Source organism: Schistocerca nitens, chromosome 5, assembly GCF_023898315.1.
Source record: "Schistocerca nitens isolate TAMUIC-IGC-003100 chromosome 5, iqSchNite1.1, whole genome shotgun sequence".
Classification (NCBI taxonomy): Eukaryota; Metazoa; Arthropoda; class Insecta; order Orthoptera; family Acrididae; genus Schistocerca; species Schistocerca nitens.
Window position 1 is genome coordinate 464,898,807 of NC_064618.1, and position 14,540 is coordinate 464,913,346.

Sequence of the window (14,540 nt, forward strand, 5' to 3'; positions counted from 1 at the left end):
AGTTAGAATAGATATAATGGTATGTTGTCGTGATGCAAAGAATATGGTACTGTGTAGTTAGAGCCCAGATAGTAATAGTATGCCAGTTGTGGAAAAACTGTGCAAAAGAACAGAATTATTAACCTGGCTAGATGCCCAAAATTATGTATTTAAGTTGTCTAAAGCTTTCTGCACAATCAACTAACTGTTTTGCATAATAACTTCCATTGAGTGGTTTTTTTCTGGTGTGTTTTTTTCCTACTTGCTGCTGCCAAATGTTTTGCATTATTATTATTGTTGTTGTTTGTAGGTTGGTTGAAAAGTCCAGAGGAATCTGAACAGCTTGCGACATCTGTTAAGGATTCAGGTGGAGTTTTCTTTATACCCGCTTTCAGTGGACTGCAGGTAAGAGAGAGGACTGTTAATGTTCGCCGGCCGCGGTGGTCTCGCGGTTCTAGGCGCACAGTCCGGAACCGCGCGACTGCTACGGTCGCAGGTTCGAATCCTGCCTCGGGCATGGGTGTGTGTGATGTCCTTAGGTTAGTTAGGTTTAAGTAGTTCTAAGTTCTAGGGGACTTATGACCTAAGATGTTGAGTCCCATAGTGCTCAGAGCCATTTGAACCATTTTGTTAATGTTCTTACCTGACTTTTAAAAAAGTAGCTCTCTTCATAATAATGTTTCGTATAATGTCAGGATAGGCCTTAAAGTGCCACTTTGGCTTGTACATAAAACACTGGTAATAAAATGAGGTTTCCTTCTCTGATTTTATACCAGTTGTATTAAAACTCAACAGTTGTTTCGATCTTTCATATTGTAATTCTACAATTAAAATTTTCTTCCTCGTCATAAAACCTATGGACACCAATGAGAAAACAATTCTGTAGACATAATGACTTCATCTACTGTATGTTATGTATTGGTGTTGACGAGTCACAGAGAGACAATTACCGTCTTAACAGACATGCTCCATAATTTTCTGGGTATACGTTTATGCTCATAATTGTTACGAATGAGGGACTGGTTATTCTGACTAACTTCCAGAAGTTGAGAATTGCGTAAGCAAATGCTAGCTGCCATTGTATGCATTGTATGGAGAAGTAGTATGTGATACTGGAACACTGAAAAGATTTTTTATGGAATGATGTTTCACAGGATTTTCGTAGAGTACTATACATTGACGTGTTTAGTGCCTACTTTGAAAAATTGAAGGTGTGAGGGGTGGGGGTCTGGAGCACTTCAGTCTGCACTAGTTTTATTTCTCAGAGAAGTTAACTTGGATGTGTTGTTGGTCTTCATAACAAGACCTCTAGATAATCTTAAAATGACAAACACATGTACTTCTTACCATCAATGACCAATTTGGGTAGTTTTACATTACAAGGAATAGATTTCTACAGTGCTGTTATTCTTGTCCACTTTTACAGCATACCAATAATGGATATGCTTTCTCAGGGTCCTAATTGAAATATGAATGACTCAATTAGGCAGTGTAAAAGTGGAATATGATTCTCAGAATTAGATTTCAGTTCATTATCCTGCCATCATGATGTAGGTTTTCCTAAATCACTTCAAGAGAATACACATACTGAAATAAGCTAACGAGGGCAAGGTTAGACAAAGACTACAGGTGGGGTCCCTCCTGTCTTTGGGTCTAAGTGACCTGCTCTTCTTTTAACCTGCCCCAGTTGACCCAACTTTTCTCCCCAGGAAGGCTCTATTAGTTACAAAAGCTAGGTGGTTGTCTTTTACTTTTGTATGTGCTTGCCTCCAGAAATACACATGTTGCCTTCTGAAAGTAAGCACTGGCCAGAAAATCTGTCTCACAATTTATTAATTTACATTATAGAATTTTCCTCTGATACAGGTAACATCAACTGTTCTTGATTTTACATTCTATCTAGTTGATATACTGTTAGCAACCAATCGAGTGGCATATACACTGTCTGATCAAAAGTATCCAGACACCACTATGTAATGCAGAAGTGACCACCAGATGGCACTAGAGGCAGACCAACCAGTATAAAAGCAGGAGGGGAGTATCATGTTGTCAGTAGAGAAGCAGCAACAGCAGAAAGGGTCAATCAGAATAACTCATTAAATGTCACCTGAATAACTCATTAAATGTCACCTGAATAACGAATCCATCAGGATCATTTCAACCCCTCCAAAGCTGCCCTAATAAACTTTTGATGCAAAGGAGCAACCACAGCTAAATCAAGACTGGATGGTCCTTATCTGCTGATTAACAGAGACCATCGAGGATTGTGGAAAGCAGCTGTAAAAAATCATATGAAATTAGCAGAAGTAATCACTTGTGAGTTCCAAAGTTCTACCAACAGTCCAGCTAACTTGGTGACCATAGTCTAGGGAGATAAAAAGAATGAAGTACAGTGGTTAAGCAACTCCTCATAAGCCACACATTTTTGGTGTCAATGCTACACATTGCTTAATGTGGTGTGATTTGGAGTCCGGAAACAAGTGATTTGGAGTGATGAGTCACCCTGCATGCTGCGTAAGTCCCATAGAAGTATTTGGATTTAGCGAATCCCTGTAGAATGTTCTCCTGTGTCTGCAGTGCCAGCAGTGAAGTACAGAGGACAATATGTTACAGTATGGGAATATTTCTTGTTGTTAGGGTGTGATCCCCTATTATGCTTAAGAAAATGCTAAGTACGTAAGGATATGAACACATTTTTTAGCATTGTCTATTGTGTACAGTAGAGGAACAGTTCAGAGACAATGATGTTTGTATCAGGATGACGGTGCTCCCTGTTATAAAGTGGCATCTGTGAGGCAGCTGGTTGTGGACAATAACTTACCTGAAATGGATTGCCCTGCCAGTGGCCTGCCCTTTGGGATGAGTTAGATATTCAAACATCTCGCTGAGAAATGGTCCCCAGTAGAGTTCAAGCCACCAATAGGTGCTCGGGTACTTTTGACGCCTAAAACCGATATTCTGTATGGATGAGAATTTAATTGATGAAATAAATGGTGAATTAAATGTGTGCTAGGTTTTGCTTCTCTCACGTAAGATTGCACTCATTAGCCCAGTTGTTACAGATGACACATGACTATAGTCTCCATGTGCGATTTGGCACCAGAGTTGGTATCTGGGCTGCTTTAATACAAATATTTAGAAAAAAAAATTAGCAGCTATAAATTATATACACTCTCCTTTTTGCCCTGTTTCCTGTTTAGAATTAAAGGAGATATGACAAATATGGGACGGCTTCAGAATGGAGTGTCCTACTTACAGCAGCTTCATAAAAATTATCAGGAGCATGAGAATGTATCTAATATAAACTTAGAAAGACTCAATCTAACAACGTGGAAGACAATGTCTTTCCTTTTAAGATCATAAACAGCTATAAATTTAGTGATTTCTATCAACTAGTTTGAGGTTATGTGATGAAAGCAAAGGTGCAGATACGTCAGGAATTTTTTAAGTCTAATAGAAAACACCACTCAGGTCAACTCACTAAGGCAGTTCCAACAAATTTTAATTTTTTAATAGGATCTCTAAGAAAAATTGGAACTAACAGCTCCAATGTATGTTGGAAGCTACTCAGAAAACACTTTACAGTAAATGAAGAAGTATAAGGGCACAACTCATATAAATTCTGTTTTCTTAAATATTTTATTCACAGTTGTACTCCCATTTTTGTTGTTGTTCTAAGTTCATATATGTTTCTTTGCAATCTAAATTATAATGAAACTTATCATGACACATTCGCGTGAAGTTTAAGGAACATGTGAAAACATTTTTGCTCTTGAAGTATATTCGGCAGTCACTTTTTTCTCTCAAATTTACTTCTGTAGTAAGTACAAAATTTGCCTGGGTTTTGCTTTCAGTGCTTGAAGCATATTTTGTATTTTATTCACAAACTTAAACCTAATTCATGCATACTGGTCATATGGTACCAACCAATCTACTCTTACAAACTAACTCATATTAGAGAGAGAGTGCCTTAACAATGTTGACACCATGAAGATTTTTTTGGAACTGACTGCTCTAGTTGATGAGTACATCTGCATCTGAAATTCACACTTCAGAGCTTTCAGATTATTTCACAAACTTTCCACTCTCAAATAGCTTAAGGGAAAATGAACACCTCAGTCAGTGTGAGCTCTGATTCCTCTTATTTTATTGTGATAGTCATTGCTTCCTGTGAAGGTGAGTCAGCAAAATATTTTGGCATTTCAAGGAGAAAGTTAGTGAATGAAATTTCATGAAAGTATCTTGGTGCAACAAAAAGCCATTGTTTTAATAGTTGCTCCCAGATTCACTTATCACAGCATGATAATACAAAATGAGCTGCCATTCTTCGAACTTTTTCATTGTCCTCCATCAGACCTACCTGGTAAGGATCCCATATCATGCGGTAGTACTTGAGAAGCAAATGGACAAGTATTGTGTACACCGACCATTTAGTTTCTTCCCCCCACCCCGAACTTTTTCATTGTGATAATCCAATTTAAGTTCTTCACATTTGTAATTCTTATGTCTTTAGCTGACTGGACAAATTTTGAATTTATGAGGTTTATAAAGTAACCAAATTTTTATGGAATTTTTTTAGTGTTCATTCAGAGGACATGACACTGTTTTTATTGTTAAGTGCTAATTGCCACTTTTCACACCATGCAGGTATCTTGTCCAAATCATTTTACAATTTGTTTTGACCTTATGATTATTTTAGTAGATTCTAAATAACAGCGTTACATACAAACTGTATAAGACAGATGCTAAGATTCTCCCCCAACTTGTTTATATTCATTAAGAACAGCACATGGCCTACAACATTCTCTTTGGGAACTACAGGAAAAACTACAGCTTCACTCAATGACTTCCTGACAATTAATATGGACTATGAGCTCTCTCATAGGAAAATATTGAACCTGTTGCACACTACATTCACTAAGGACTCAATTTAACTTGGACATTTCAATTTATTTTATTTTCTTGTACACAATCAAAATTGAATTACAATAATAACAGAGTAACAACCTTATTGTTGAATTGCAAATATCATAACATTATTATACCAACATTATCACAGCAAACATTTTGCTGACACATACAAATACAAATAGTAATTTGTCATATTCAATCACCCCATTTTAGTAGCATAAGCAGTTTAGAACTTCAACCCATATTGCTGGAAATCAAATTTCATTACCAGAGCATGTTACTTCTTGTTTTTGACCCTCTACAGAGTTTGGTTGTCAATCCTAGGCTGATGATTAAACTGTAGTGTCTTCAGGCTTTTTGTCATTCTCATTTATCAGATATGTGAGTTTTAAATGGGCAGTGGAGATAGTCTTTACCTGCTCTTTCATTTCAAGTCCAAAAAATTTTGGAGTCCTTTCAGTTACTTGGTATAAAGGCTCCAATGCCTCCTCAGTCATCCCTCACAAACATGTGTTTTAAGTTGGTGTGGTCTTTGTGTACGCATGGTGTTTCCTTTGCTTTGTGGAGATATTGTACAGGTTTCAGATAATTCGTATACTATTTCAGTTGTGAAACAAATTGAGTTAAGTCTGCATCCATTTTTGTGCTATACTCTTGAAAAAACACCCAGTATCCTGATGGGTTAGCCATAAACCATTTTTGCAATTGTGTTAACATTAGTGTTTCTGTAATGAAGCATCAAAGATCAAGAATGACTACAGATAGTAAGAGGCTAATCCGGGAAGTAAGGTTACAAGAATATTTTGAAGTACAAAAAATGAATTTACTTTAATAAAATTTACAAGCATGGTAGTATAGGTCTTGCATTATTTTTCCACATAATCACCATTTACCTCAATGCATTTTTTCACCCTTGAGACAAATTTTTTGATTCCTGTGTCACAGACATCTCCTGCCACCTTTTTCAGCCACTTCTTCACTTCAATTTTCACTTTGTCGTCATCAGAAAAGTGTTTTCCACAAAAGTGTTTCTTCAGTTTAGTGAACAGATGATAGTCACTAGGTGGGAGATCAGGGCTGTGAGAACAGTGGTTTAAAACATCCCAGCCAAACAAAGTTAACAACTCTTGTGTCGCATGAGCAACGTGCAGACGCATGTTGAAAAGGTTTTCAAATCTCTTCCAATGCAGTCCCCAACAATCAGTCTTTCCTTTTCAACATGTACAGTAAGTCTCCCCTGACCTGCGATTCTGGGTGACTTTCCCAAAATCTACCCCTTTTCCTAGACCTCTCTGGTCCTTTTTCTTCACCCTTCTTCCTTGCCCTTCAACCCTTCTTCCTGAAGAAGAAGTCACTGACTCTGAAAGCTTGCCAATCACAACAGTCTTTTATGTGTTTGCTCTGCCGCCACTTGATGAGTAGATTTCTTATCTATCCAATTAAATAATTTTATCAATAATTGATTGTTTTCATTGTTACATTAAAAATTTTGACACAAATCATGTTCCAAATATTGTCGTCTCACCAATCATGTCGGGATCACCAATTTGTTGTGAACTATAGTAATTAAGAACTCAATTTAACTCACACTTATCCATGTATTGTATATTGTTTTCTTTCACAATGAAAATTGAATTACAGTAACATTAGAGCAACAACCTTCTTTTTTTGCTAAATCCGAAACATAGTAATGCTCTTACGCCAACATTATCATGGCAGACAATTTACAGACACATAAAAACACAAACAATAATTTGTCATGTTCCAACAAACCTGTCACACGATTGAGACAGTACTTGACAACACGCCACCTGATTAGAACTTATTTCTGATGAATACAGTCAAAACCTTGTGGAAATCTAGAAATATGGAATCAACTTGAGATCTGCTATCGATAGCACTCATTACCTTGTGAGACATATGTATAAGGTTTTTTGAAATATTGCATGTATTTAAAGTAATACTATTTTCATATTATAACCAATAATGTTCTAATTGATTATAAATACAATATGAAACATATGTCACACCCAGTTACTTCGTATCTTTTTTTTCCCTGACATTATGTATGAACATAAGTGTACCTCACTGATTAAACACATAGTAATATCAAAGTTAGTAATATCCAAGTTCACAAATATACACTCCTGGAAATGGAAAAAGAACACATTGACACCAGTGTGTCAGACCCACCATACTTGCTCCGGACACTGCGAGAGGGCTGTACAAGCAATGATCACACGCACGGCACAGCGGACACACCAGGAACCGCGGTGTTGGCCGTCGAATGGCGCTAGCTGCGCAGCATTTGTGCACCGCCGCCGTCAGTGTCAACCAGTTTGCCGTGGCATACGGAGCTCCATCGCAGTCTTTAACACTGGTAGCATGCCGCGACAGCGTGGACGTGAACCGTATGTGCAGTTGACGGACTTTGAGTGAGGGCGTATAGTGGGCATGCGGGAGGCCGGGTGGACGTACCGCCGAATTGCTCAACACGTGGGGCGGGAGGTCTCCACAGTACATCGATGTTGTCGCCAGTGGTCGGCGGAAGGTGCACGTGCCCGTCGACCTGGGACCGGACCGCAGCGACGCACGGATGCACGCCAAGACCGTAGGATCCTACACAGTGCCGTAGGGGACCGCACCGCCACTTCCCAGCAAATTAGGGACACTGTTGCTCCTGGGGTATCGGCGAGGACCATTCGCAACCGTCTCCATGAAGCTGGGCTACGGTCCCACACACCGTTAGGCCGTCTTCCGCTCACGCCCCAACATCGTGCAGCCCGCCTCCAGTGGTGTCGCGACAGGCGTGAATGGAGGGACGAATGGAGACGTGTCGTCTTCAGCGATGAGAGTCGCTTCTGCCTTGGTGCCAATGATGGTCGTATGCGTGTTTGGCGCCGTGCAGGTGAGCGCCACAATCAGGACTGCATACGACCGAGGCACACAGGGCCAACACCCGGCATCATGGTGTGGGGAGCGATCTCCTACACTGGCCGTACACCACTGGTGATCGTCGAGGGGACACTGAATAGTGCACGGTACATCCAAACCGTCATCGAACCCATCGTTCTACCATTCCTAGACCGGCAAGGGAACTTGCTGTTCCAACAGGACAATGCACGTCCGCATGTATCCCGTGCCACCCAACGTGCTCTAGAAGGTGTAAGTCAACTACCCTTGCCAGCAAGATCTCCGGATCTGTCCCCCATTGAGCATGTTTGGGACTGGATGAAGCGTCGTCTCACGCGGTCTGCACGTCCAGCAGGAACGCTGGTCCAACTGAGGCGCCAGGTGGAAATGGCATGGCAAGCCGTTCCACAGGACTACATCCAGCATCTCTACGATCGTCTCCATGGGAGAATAGCAGCCTGCATTGCTGCGAAAGGTGGATATACACTGTACTAGTGCCGACATTGTGCATGCTCTGTTGCCTGTGTCTACGTGCCTGTGGTTCTGTCAGTGTGATCATGTGATGTATCTGACCCCAGGAATGTGTCAATAAAGTTTCCCCTTCCTGGGACAATGAATTCACGGTGTTCTTATTTCAATTTCCAGGAGTGTATGTTACAAATCAGACACAAAACTCATTGTTGGTATGAACCAATAGAACTAAGAATATTGCCTCCTAATTTATGAATAAAAAATAAATCTGTAACTAAGCTGTTTTTTCTTTAAAATCGTATAATTTCAATATTTTAACTAAATCATAATGCTGATGGTCTCCAATAAACATATTAGCACACCTGAAAGCTTCCCTCTTGTAATTTCAAAATGAATGTTAGTGAAGATGATATAATTTTGTCATGAACATGTACTAGGACCATTAATTCACAAAGTACACTTCGGTGAGCTGTAGTCTTTGATATTCTTTATGAGCTATCAGTTACTTGGAATGCACCATGTATGGTGAAGTGTCAGTTGTCAGAGGTCCATAAGTACTGACCTTGTATGTTTTTGAGAAAGATCAGAAATACTTCTGTGATATTGAGTCATATTTGCAGTTGTCAGAAGTTTGTGTTTGAGTCTAACAATCGTGTGAACAAAGAAAGTTCAGCATTTTGATATCAATAACACAGATGATAGAGCTTTCACTCTGTAATACTTACTGTAACAACAAGCTAAAAGGCAAAAGTACGGAGAGATGATGGATTGTTATTCACGAACTAAAAGACATTTCTTTACTCTCTTGTTGGACTCATCAGAGACCATTATTAATTTTATATTAAATGTCTCTTGATTGATGGTCACCAATGTCAGTGTTTGTAGTTATAAACCATATTACACTGTATAGGCTAGATGTAAATCAATACTTTTCTTTGCAGTTGTATAATGAGTTTCCAAACCATTATAATTTGTAGGCACCAGTGAACAATCCCCAAGCAACTGCAGGATTCCTTGGTGTAACTCCACAAACAGAAAGAGCACATATAGTTAGAGCCATTTTGGAAAGCTTGGTTTTCCGAGTGCTGCAGTTATATGAAGCACTGAAAGAAGAGGCCAATTACACATGTACTAGTATACGGTAAGTAGCAGCAAGTAAGTGTGATAAAATATGACTTTGATAGTCCATGTAATTAGTGAATGGTTCTTTGGGCTCTGGTTGAGTAGCGCTGTCCATGGGTGAGAACACACCAGTGACTGTCATTCTAGTCATATTTTCTTAAATTATTGGGATCATGAACACCAAACTTTGATGTTTTGGGTTCATCACCCCCTAGCCTCACAAGGGCCTGCCATGTTTAAGTGTGAAATGGTGATGGAGAGGGGTAATCCTCAGAGAAGTAATACCTGCTCTGATTCTTGTCACACCATTTAGTGCAGTATGTGCACTCATGGGATATAGCTATTGTTACAGGATACACTCAGTCAGTAGTTCATAGTTGATTGACTGCTATGTAATATGTACCAAGAAAAATTTTAAAATGGGTTTTCTTATCAGATTACTTAGAAAACTAATAGAAGGAGAGAGAATTGTTGTCATGGTTCTCATATATTAAACTGGTACAAAATCGCATCAGTATGCTTCTGTTATGTATTAGCAAATTATGAAATTAAAATTTGACTTGATTTTAACACTCAGTATTGGATTTTAGTATATGATATAAAATGGACCTGCAGAAGTAAAACGTTATCCAGAAATTAGTGTATTATATTACATTTGGATTAAAGGAGACCACTTACCAATTAGCAGAACCATTAAGTCATCAATAGGCACACACAAAAAGAAAGAACACTTACTAGCTTTCAGAGTAATCCTTTTTCGAGCTAGAGTAAAACACATGCATCTGCCTATGTCCCTATATGTTTCCAGCTGGGCGAACAGTGCCAGGGCTGCATTTCAGCAGGTGGACTAGGTTGTGTTGGGGGTAGAGTCAGGTGGGACGGGTAGAGGGATAGAGAGGTGGGAGGCAGGTAGAGGGATTGGAGTGGGTGGCTAGTGGCTCAGAGGGAGGTAGGCACTTTCCCAGCTAGGTGTGCAGGAGAGAAGGGTGGCATGCACATGGGCTGGCCATATGATGCACAGTCATTGGAGCAGGTGTGGGGTGGTGCCTGCAGAAGATAATGTGGGATGTTAATTGGTTGAGAGTGGATAGGTTGGAGGAAGAGTGGAGATTGAGGCCAGGGCAGTTGCAGTGAACTGAAATTTTAGTGGTTAGGAATGGAGGACTGGTCTTTCATTAACTAACTAGGTTGAGCTGTATCTCATTTATTGAAACATTTGCGTGTGGTGAGTTCAATAATTTTTCAGGCTACCATAGAGATTCCATCATGGCTGCAGGACCAACAGCTTGGAAGTCGATGTTGGACACCGCTATCCTCCAGTAATGGTCAAAGACCTGTAACTGAGTTTGGTGTAAGAACCACTGCCCAGTCACGTCATCAATCTCTTACATATGACACACAGTGCGGCATGTGAGATGAATATGGAATGATAAGACAATTTTATATCAAGAACATTCAGAAGGGATATTAATTTTAAAGTTTCATAAACCAGTATTAATAAATTTGTGTAGCCATAAAAACTTTCTAAGATACACAAATTCTCATTTTAAAAATTTCGAAATTGATGCCAAAAGATCAAAGTTTAATCATGCACTATTAACAAAATTATATAGCCCTGAAGAAATAAAATATTTTAAAAAATCTTTCCAAAATCTACAGATTCTCACTTTAAAAAAAGAAATTTCAAAACTGACTCTGTATGTTGTCATTACTTAAAAAATTGAACTTTAATGACGTGATAGTATTCCCTGAGCTATTGATAATTAATGCCACTGTCCAAGTTTCCCTATCAACAGGCTTCCGCAATACAATAACCAAAGCAAGTGAATCCATAGGTTATGTAGTCTGTCCTTGCCTCAAGAATTACGCCACCATGATGCTTAGAACAATTAATGAACCCTACTCCCTTATCGCCACTGGATAAAACACACATAACATGGAACTACTTGTGCCTGATGCACCAATTTGGCTGCACAGTGCTACCCAATACACTTTCTGCATGCAAAAATATCAGCAGCCCAAGAAATTCATTTCTCATGCAGGACAGTTTAGGTAGCTTGGCATGCCTTAAGATAGTTATATTCTAAAGTAGACCAGCACAACAGCCCTTAGGTTTTCAGAGGTTTCCTTATGCTACATAACTAGTAAGTATAACAATAGCCTAGTGGATTGTGCTGCACCACGTCTAAACTTAAAACTAGGGGACAATTCTATTGAGATGCAACGAAATACTTATATTAGTGCTTCTAATTGGAATTAAACACACCAGTGATCACCGGTATAAAAAAGCCATGCAGTCTGTGCTTTATCAAAACTTAGAAAATTATCAGTTTTCTGCACATACTTACTTTCACAAAACCATAAATATACTTCCTGGCATTTTTCACCAGAATGCCGGAGGTGCATAATTCTTTCAGAAGCACTACTACTGACGAGCAAACCTCTCACTTGTATTGCACATGTGACACCAGAAAATAAAAATCTCAACAAGAATTCCGAATAAATAAAGTCTTGCATGATCAGCACACATGCATAATTTCTGGAATCACACACCCACACAAGGTTGTAAAATATCAATATAAAACCCTTATTGCAATCAGCACAAAGTTAAAGAAAATGAACAACTAACAACTCGCTATAGACTCAAGCAAGACAAGCAGAACAACAGCGCCGTGCGGGATTAGCCAACAGTCTAAGGTGCTGCTGTCATGGACTGTGCGGCTGATCCCGGCGGAGGTTCGAGTCCTCCCTCGAGCATGGGTGTGTGGGTTTGTCCTTAGGTTAATTTAGGTTAAGTAGTGTGTAAGCTTAGGGACTGATGACCTTCGCAGTTAAGTCCCATAAGATTTCATACACGTTTGAACAACAGAACAACAGCAGTACCATAGTACAATGCTGGAATGTCTGAAGTAGGCTGCAACCTGTGCAAACACTATGCATCAACTCAACAACACTGACCTTGACCCATGCCCGTAAACGGTGCACATAACCCAGCACACAAAGTTCATAGTTTAGGTTGTGGAGCCTGCTGCCTGGCTGTTTCCTCACAATTCCAGTCCTGGTTGCTGCACACACAACACCTTTCTTCACTACAAGATTCTTTTTCTAACCCAATAGTGAGCACGTGGCACAAAAGTGAAACAAAGTGCTCATGGTTACAGCAGTAATGGAACAAGATCCACATGCATGCCATTCAAAAGTTTCACCCATGAGACCATGCCCACACAAGATAGCCGCCAAGTATGGCAGTGACATTAACTAAAAAGCTTAATAAAAAAAACCTAAGATAAAACACAAACCAACATACAAGAACAGTGTCCACTCAATAACTGGGTATTTGCATTTTGGATCAACAAACCCACACACTGTTTAATGCAATCCTTTGAAACTGATAACTCAGACAAGTCATGTGGAATTCATATTTGAAAAAGCTGCAGGTCAATGATTTGGTTACAGGCACCATCCATTAACTCTTTGCCCTATTATGCCCAAGCCCCACAATGCCGTTTCAGTAATCAAACCAGGTCTGTGGACACCGAATCACAGAGCTGACTGCTTTCTCCTCATCTCAAGTGTGCACCACTTGTCCGCCAGAAAGGGCACTCGTGCTACTGCCTCACAGCTAGGTGCAGATCAGTGCCCCACCGCCTCCCCCCAGAGTCTGGATCCAGCAAGCAGATGCACAAATTAAAATGGCCAGAATTATGGACATCAGGCACATTTGGAGTGGAGGATGTGTAAGGGTAACTCCCACACGAGTAGTTTAGAGAGACTGGTGGAGGAGGGAAAGATCGGCATGGCCTGACTTGTGAAGCAACCGTTGGAATTTGTTCTTGGCAACAGTCTGGTGGTGGCGATTCATCCTCGTAGACAGCTGGTTGTTGGTCATACTGACATAAAAGCTGTGCAGCATATGCAGTAGAGTTGGTATATGATGTGGCTGCTCTCGCAGATGGTCTGGCTTCTGATGGGGTAGGATAGGCAAATGACGGATTGGAGTAGGAGATACTGGATGGGTGGAGTTGGACTAGGTTTGGGGGTAGTGCTTGTCTTTCATGAGACCTTCAGCGTACTTGGCAAGGGAGTCCTCATCACTGCAGGTACGTTGTCCACAGGTGCTTAGGTGGTGTGTGAGGGATTTTTTGGTGTGGTGTGGAAGGGATGTCAGCTGTTACAGGTACTCCTTGTTACAGATTAGTTTATATATCTTCTTTTCAAAGGAGAAGTAGTTGTGTGTTGTGTTTATTGTGTGTCGGGGAACAGCTAGTAAGGTGTATAAGGAATGAAGTGGTGGGTTTGGAGTCTGAAGGACATTGGGAGAAGTAGAGTTCGATAATGGGAAGGTTATGGACATGAGGGATGTTGGTGTATAGCATCAACAGTGACAAATAGGGATCCAGGCCTGTGGTAGACCAAGGTGTGAGACCTGCCCAATCCATGCACAAAGCACCTTGTACTCCTGTCCATCACAGGCTTGCCTTATCCCACCAGAGGATGAGCAACCTGTGCAACAAGCCATGTCATATAACATAGCACCAACCAGCTGTCCGCTAGGATGAATGGCCACTGCCAAACTGTTGCCAAGAACAAAGATGACCACCCTTCTGAATCCTTACCTACACCACCAGCTTCTCTGAACTACACATATGGGAGTTACACTTACAATATATTCTCCACTCCTGTAATCATCCTGGACTCAGTCTCTAGCAACCTACTGTCCCCACATGCTCCACCAAACAGTTTCCTCTTCCTCTGTCCTGTCACCCACTCCCAATTAATGTCCCCACATCACCTTAAGTGTGCACCATGCCCTGCCGGCTCCAACAGCTGTGCATCACATGGTTAACCCCTGTACGTGCCACCCCTCCCTCCCCCACGTTCATAGCCAGCAAACGGGCTGCCTTTCTTTGAGGCACTAGCCGCTCAACCTCAATCACTCTTCCTGTCTTCTGCCCCTCTCTCCCTCTGCCCACCCCACCTGACACACCCATCACAATTTAAGTTCACTTGCTGTAATGCAATGCTGGCACTGTTTTCAGCCAGCACCATATAGGCACGTGCACACCTGTGTGTGTGTGTGTGTGTTTTACTCTATCTCGAAAAAGAATTGCTCTGAAAACTAGTAAGTTGAATGTAGCTATCGA

The 14,540-nt window shown here is 40.6% G+C and overlaps 1 protein-coding gene across 3 annotated transcripts in view; it reads left to right on the forward strand.

The window, feature by feature from the left end:
- Nucleotides 1–14,540, forward strand: part of LOC126260886 (putative glycerol kinase 5) — a 351,198-nt gene that overhangs the window by 318,546 nt on the left and 18,112 nt on the right. For all 3 annotated transcript variants that reach the window (XM_049958329.1, XM_049958330.1, XM_049958328.1), the window contains 2 exons: nt 290–384; nt 9,252–9,415. In XM_049958329.1, coding sequence (XP_049814286.1) covers nt 290–384; nt 9,252–9,415 — 259 coding nt within the window. The remainder of the gene's footprint in view (nt 1–289; nt 385–9,251; nt 9,416–14,540) is intronic.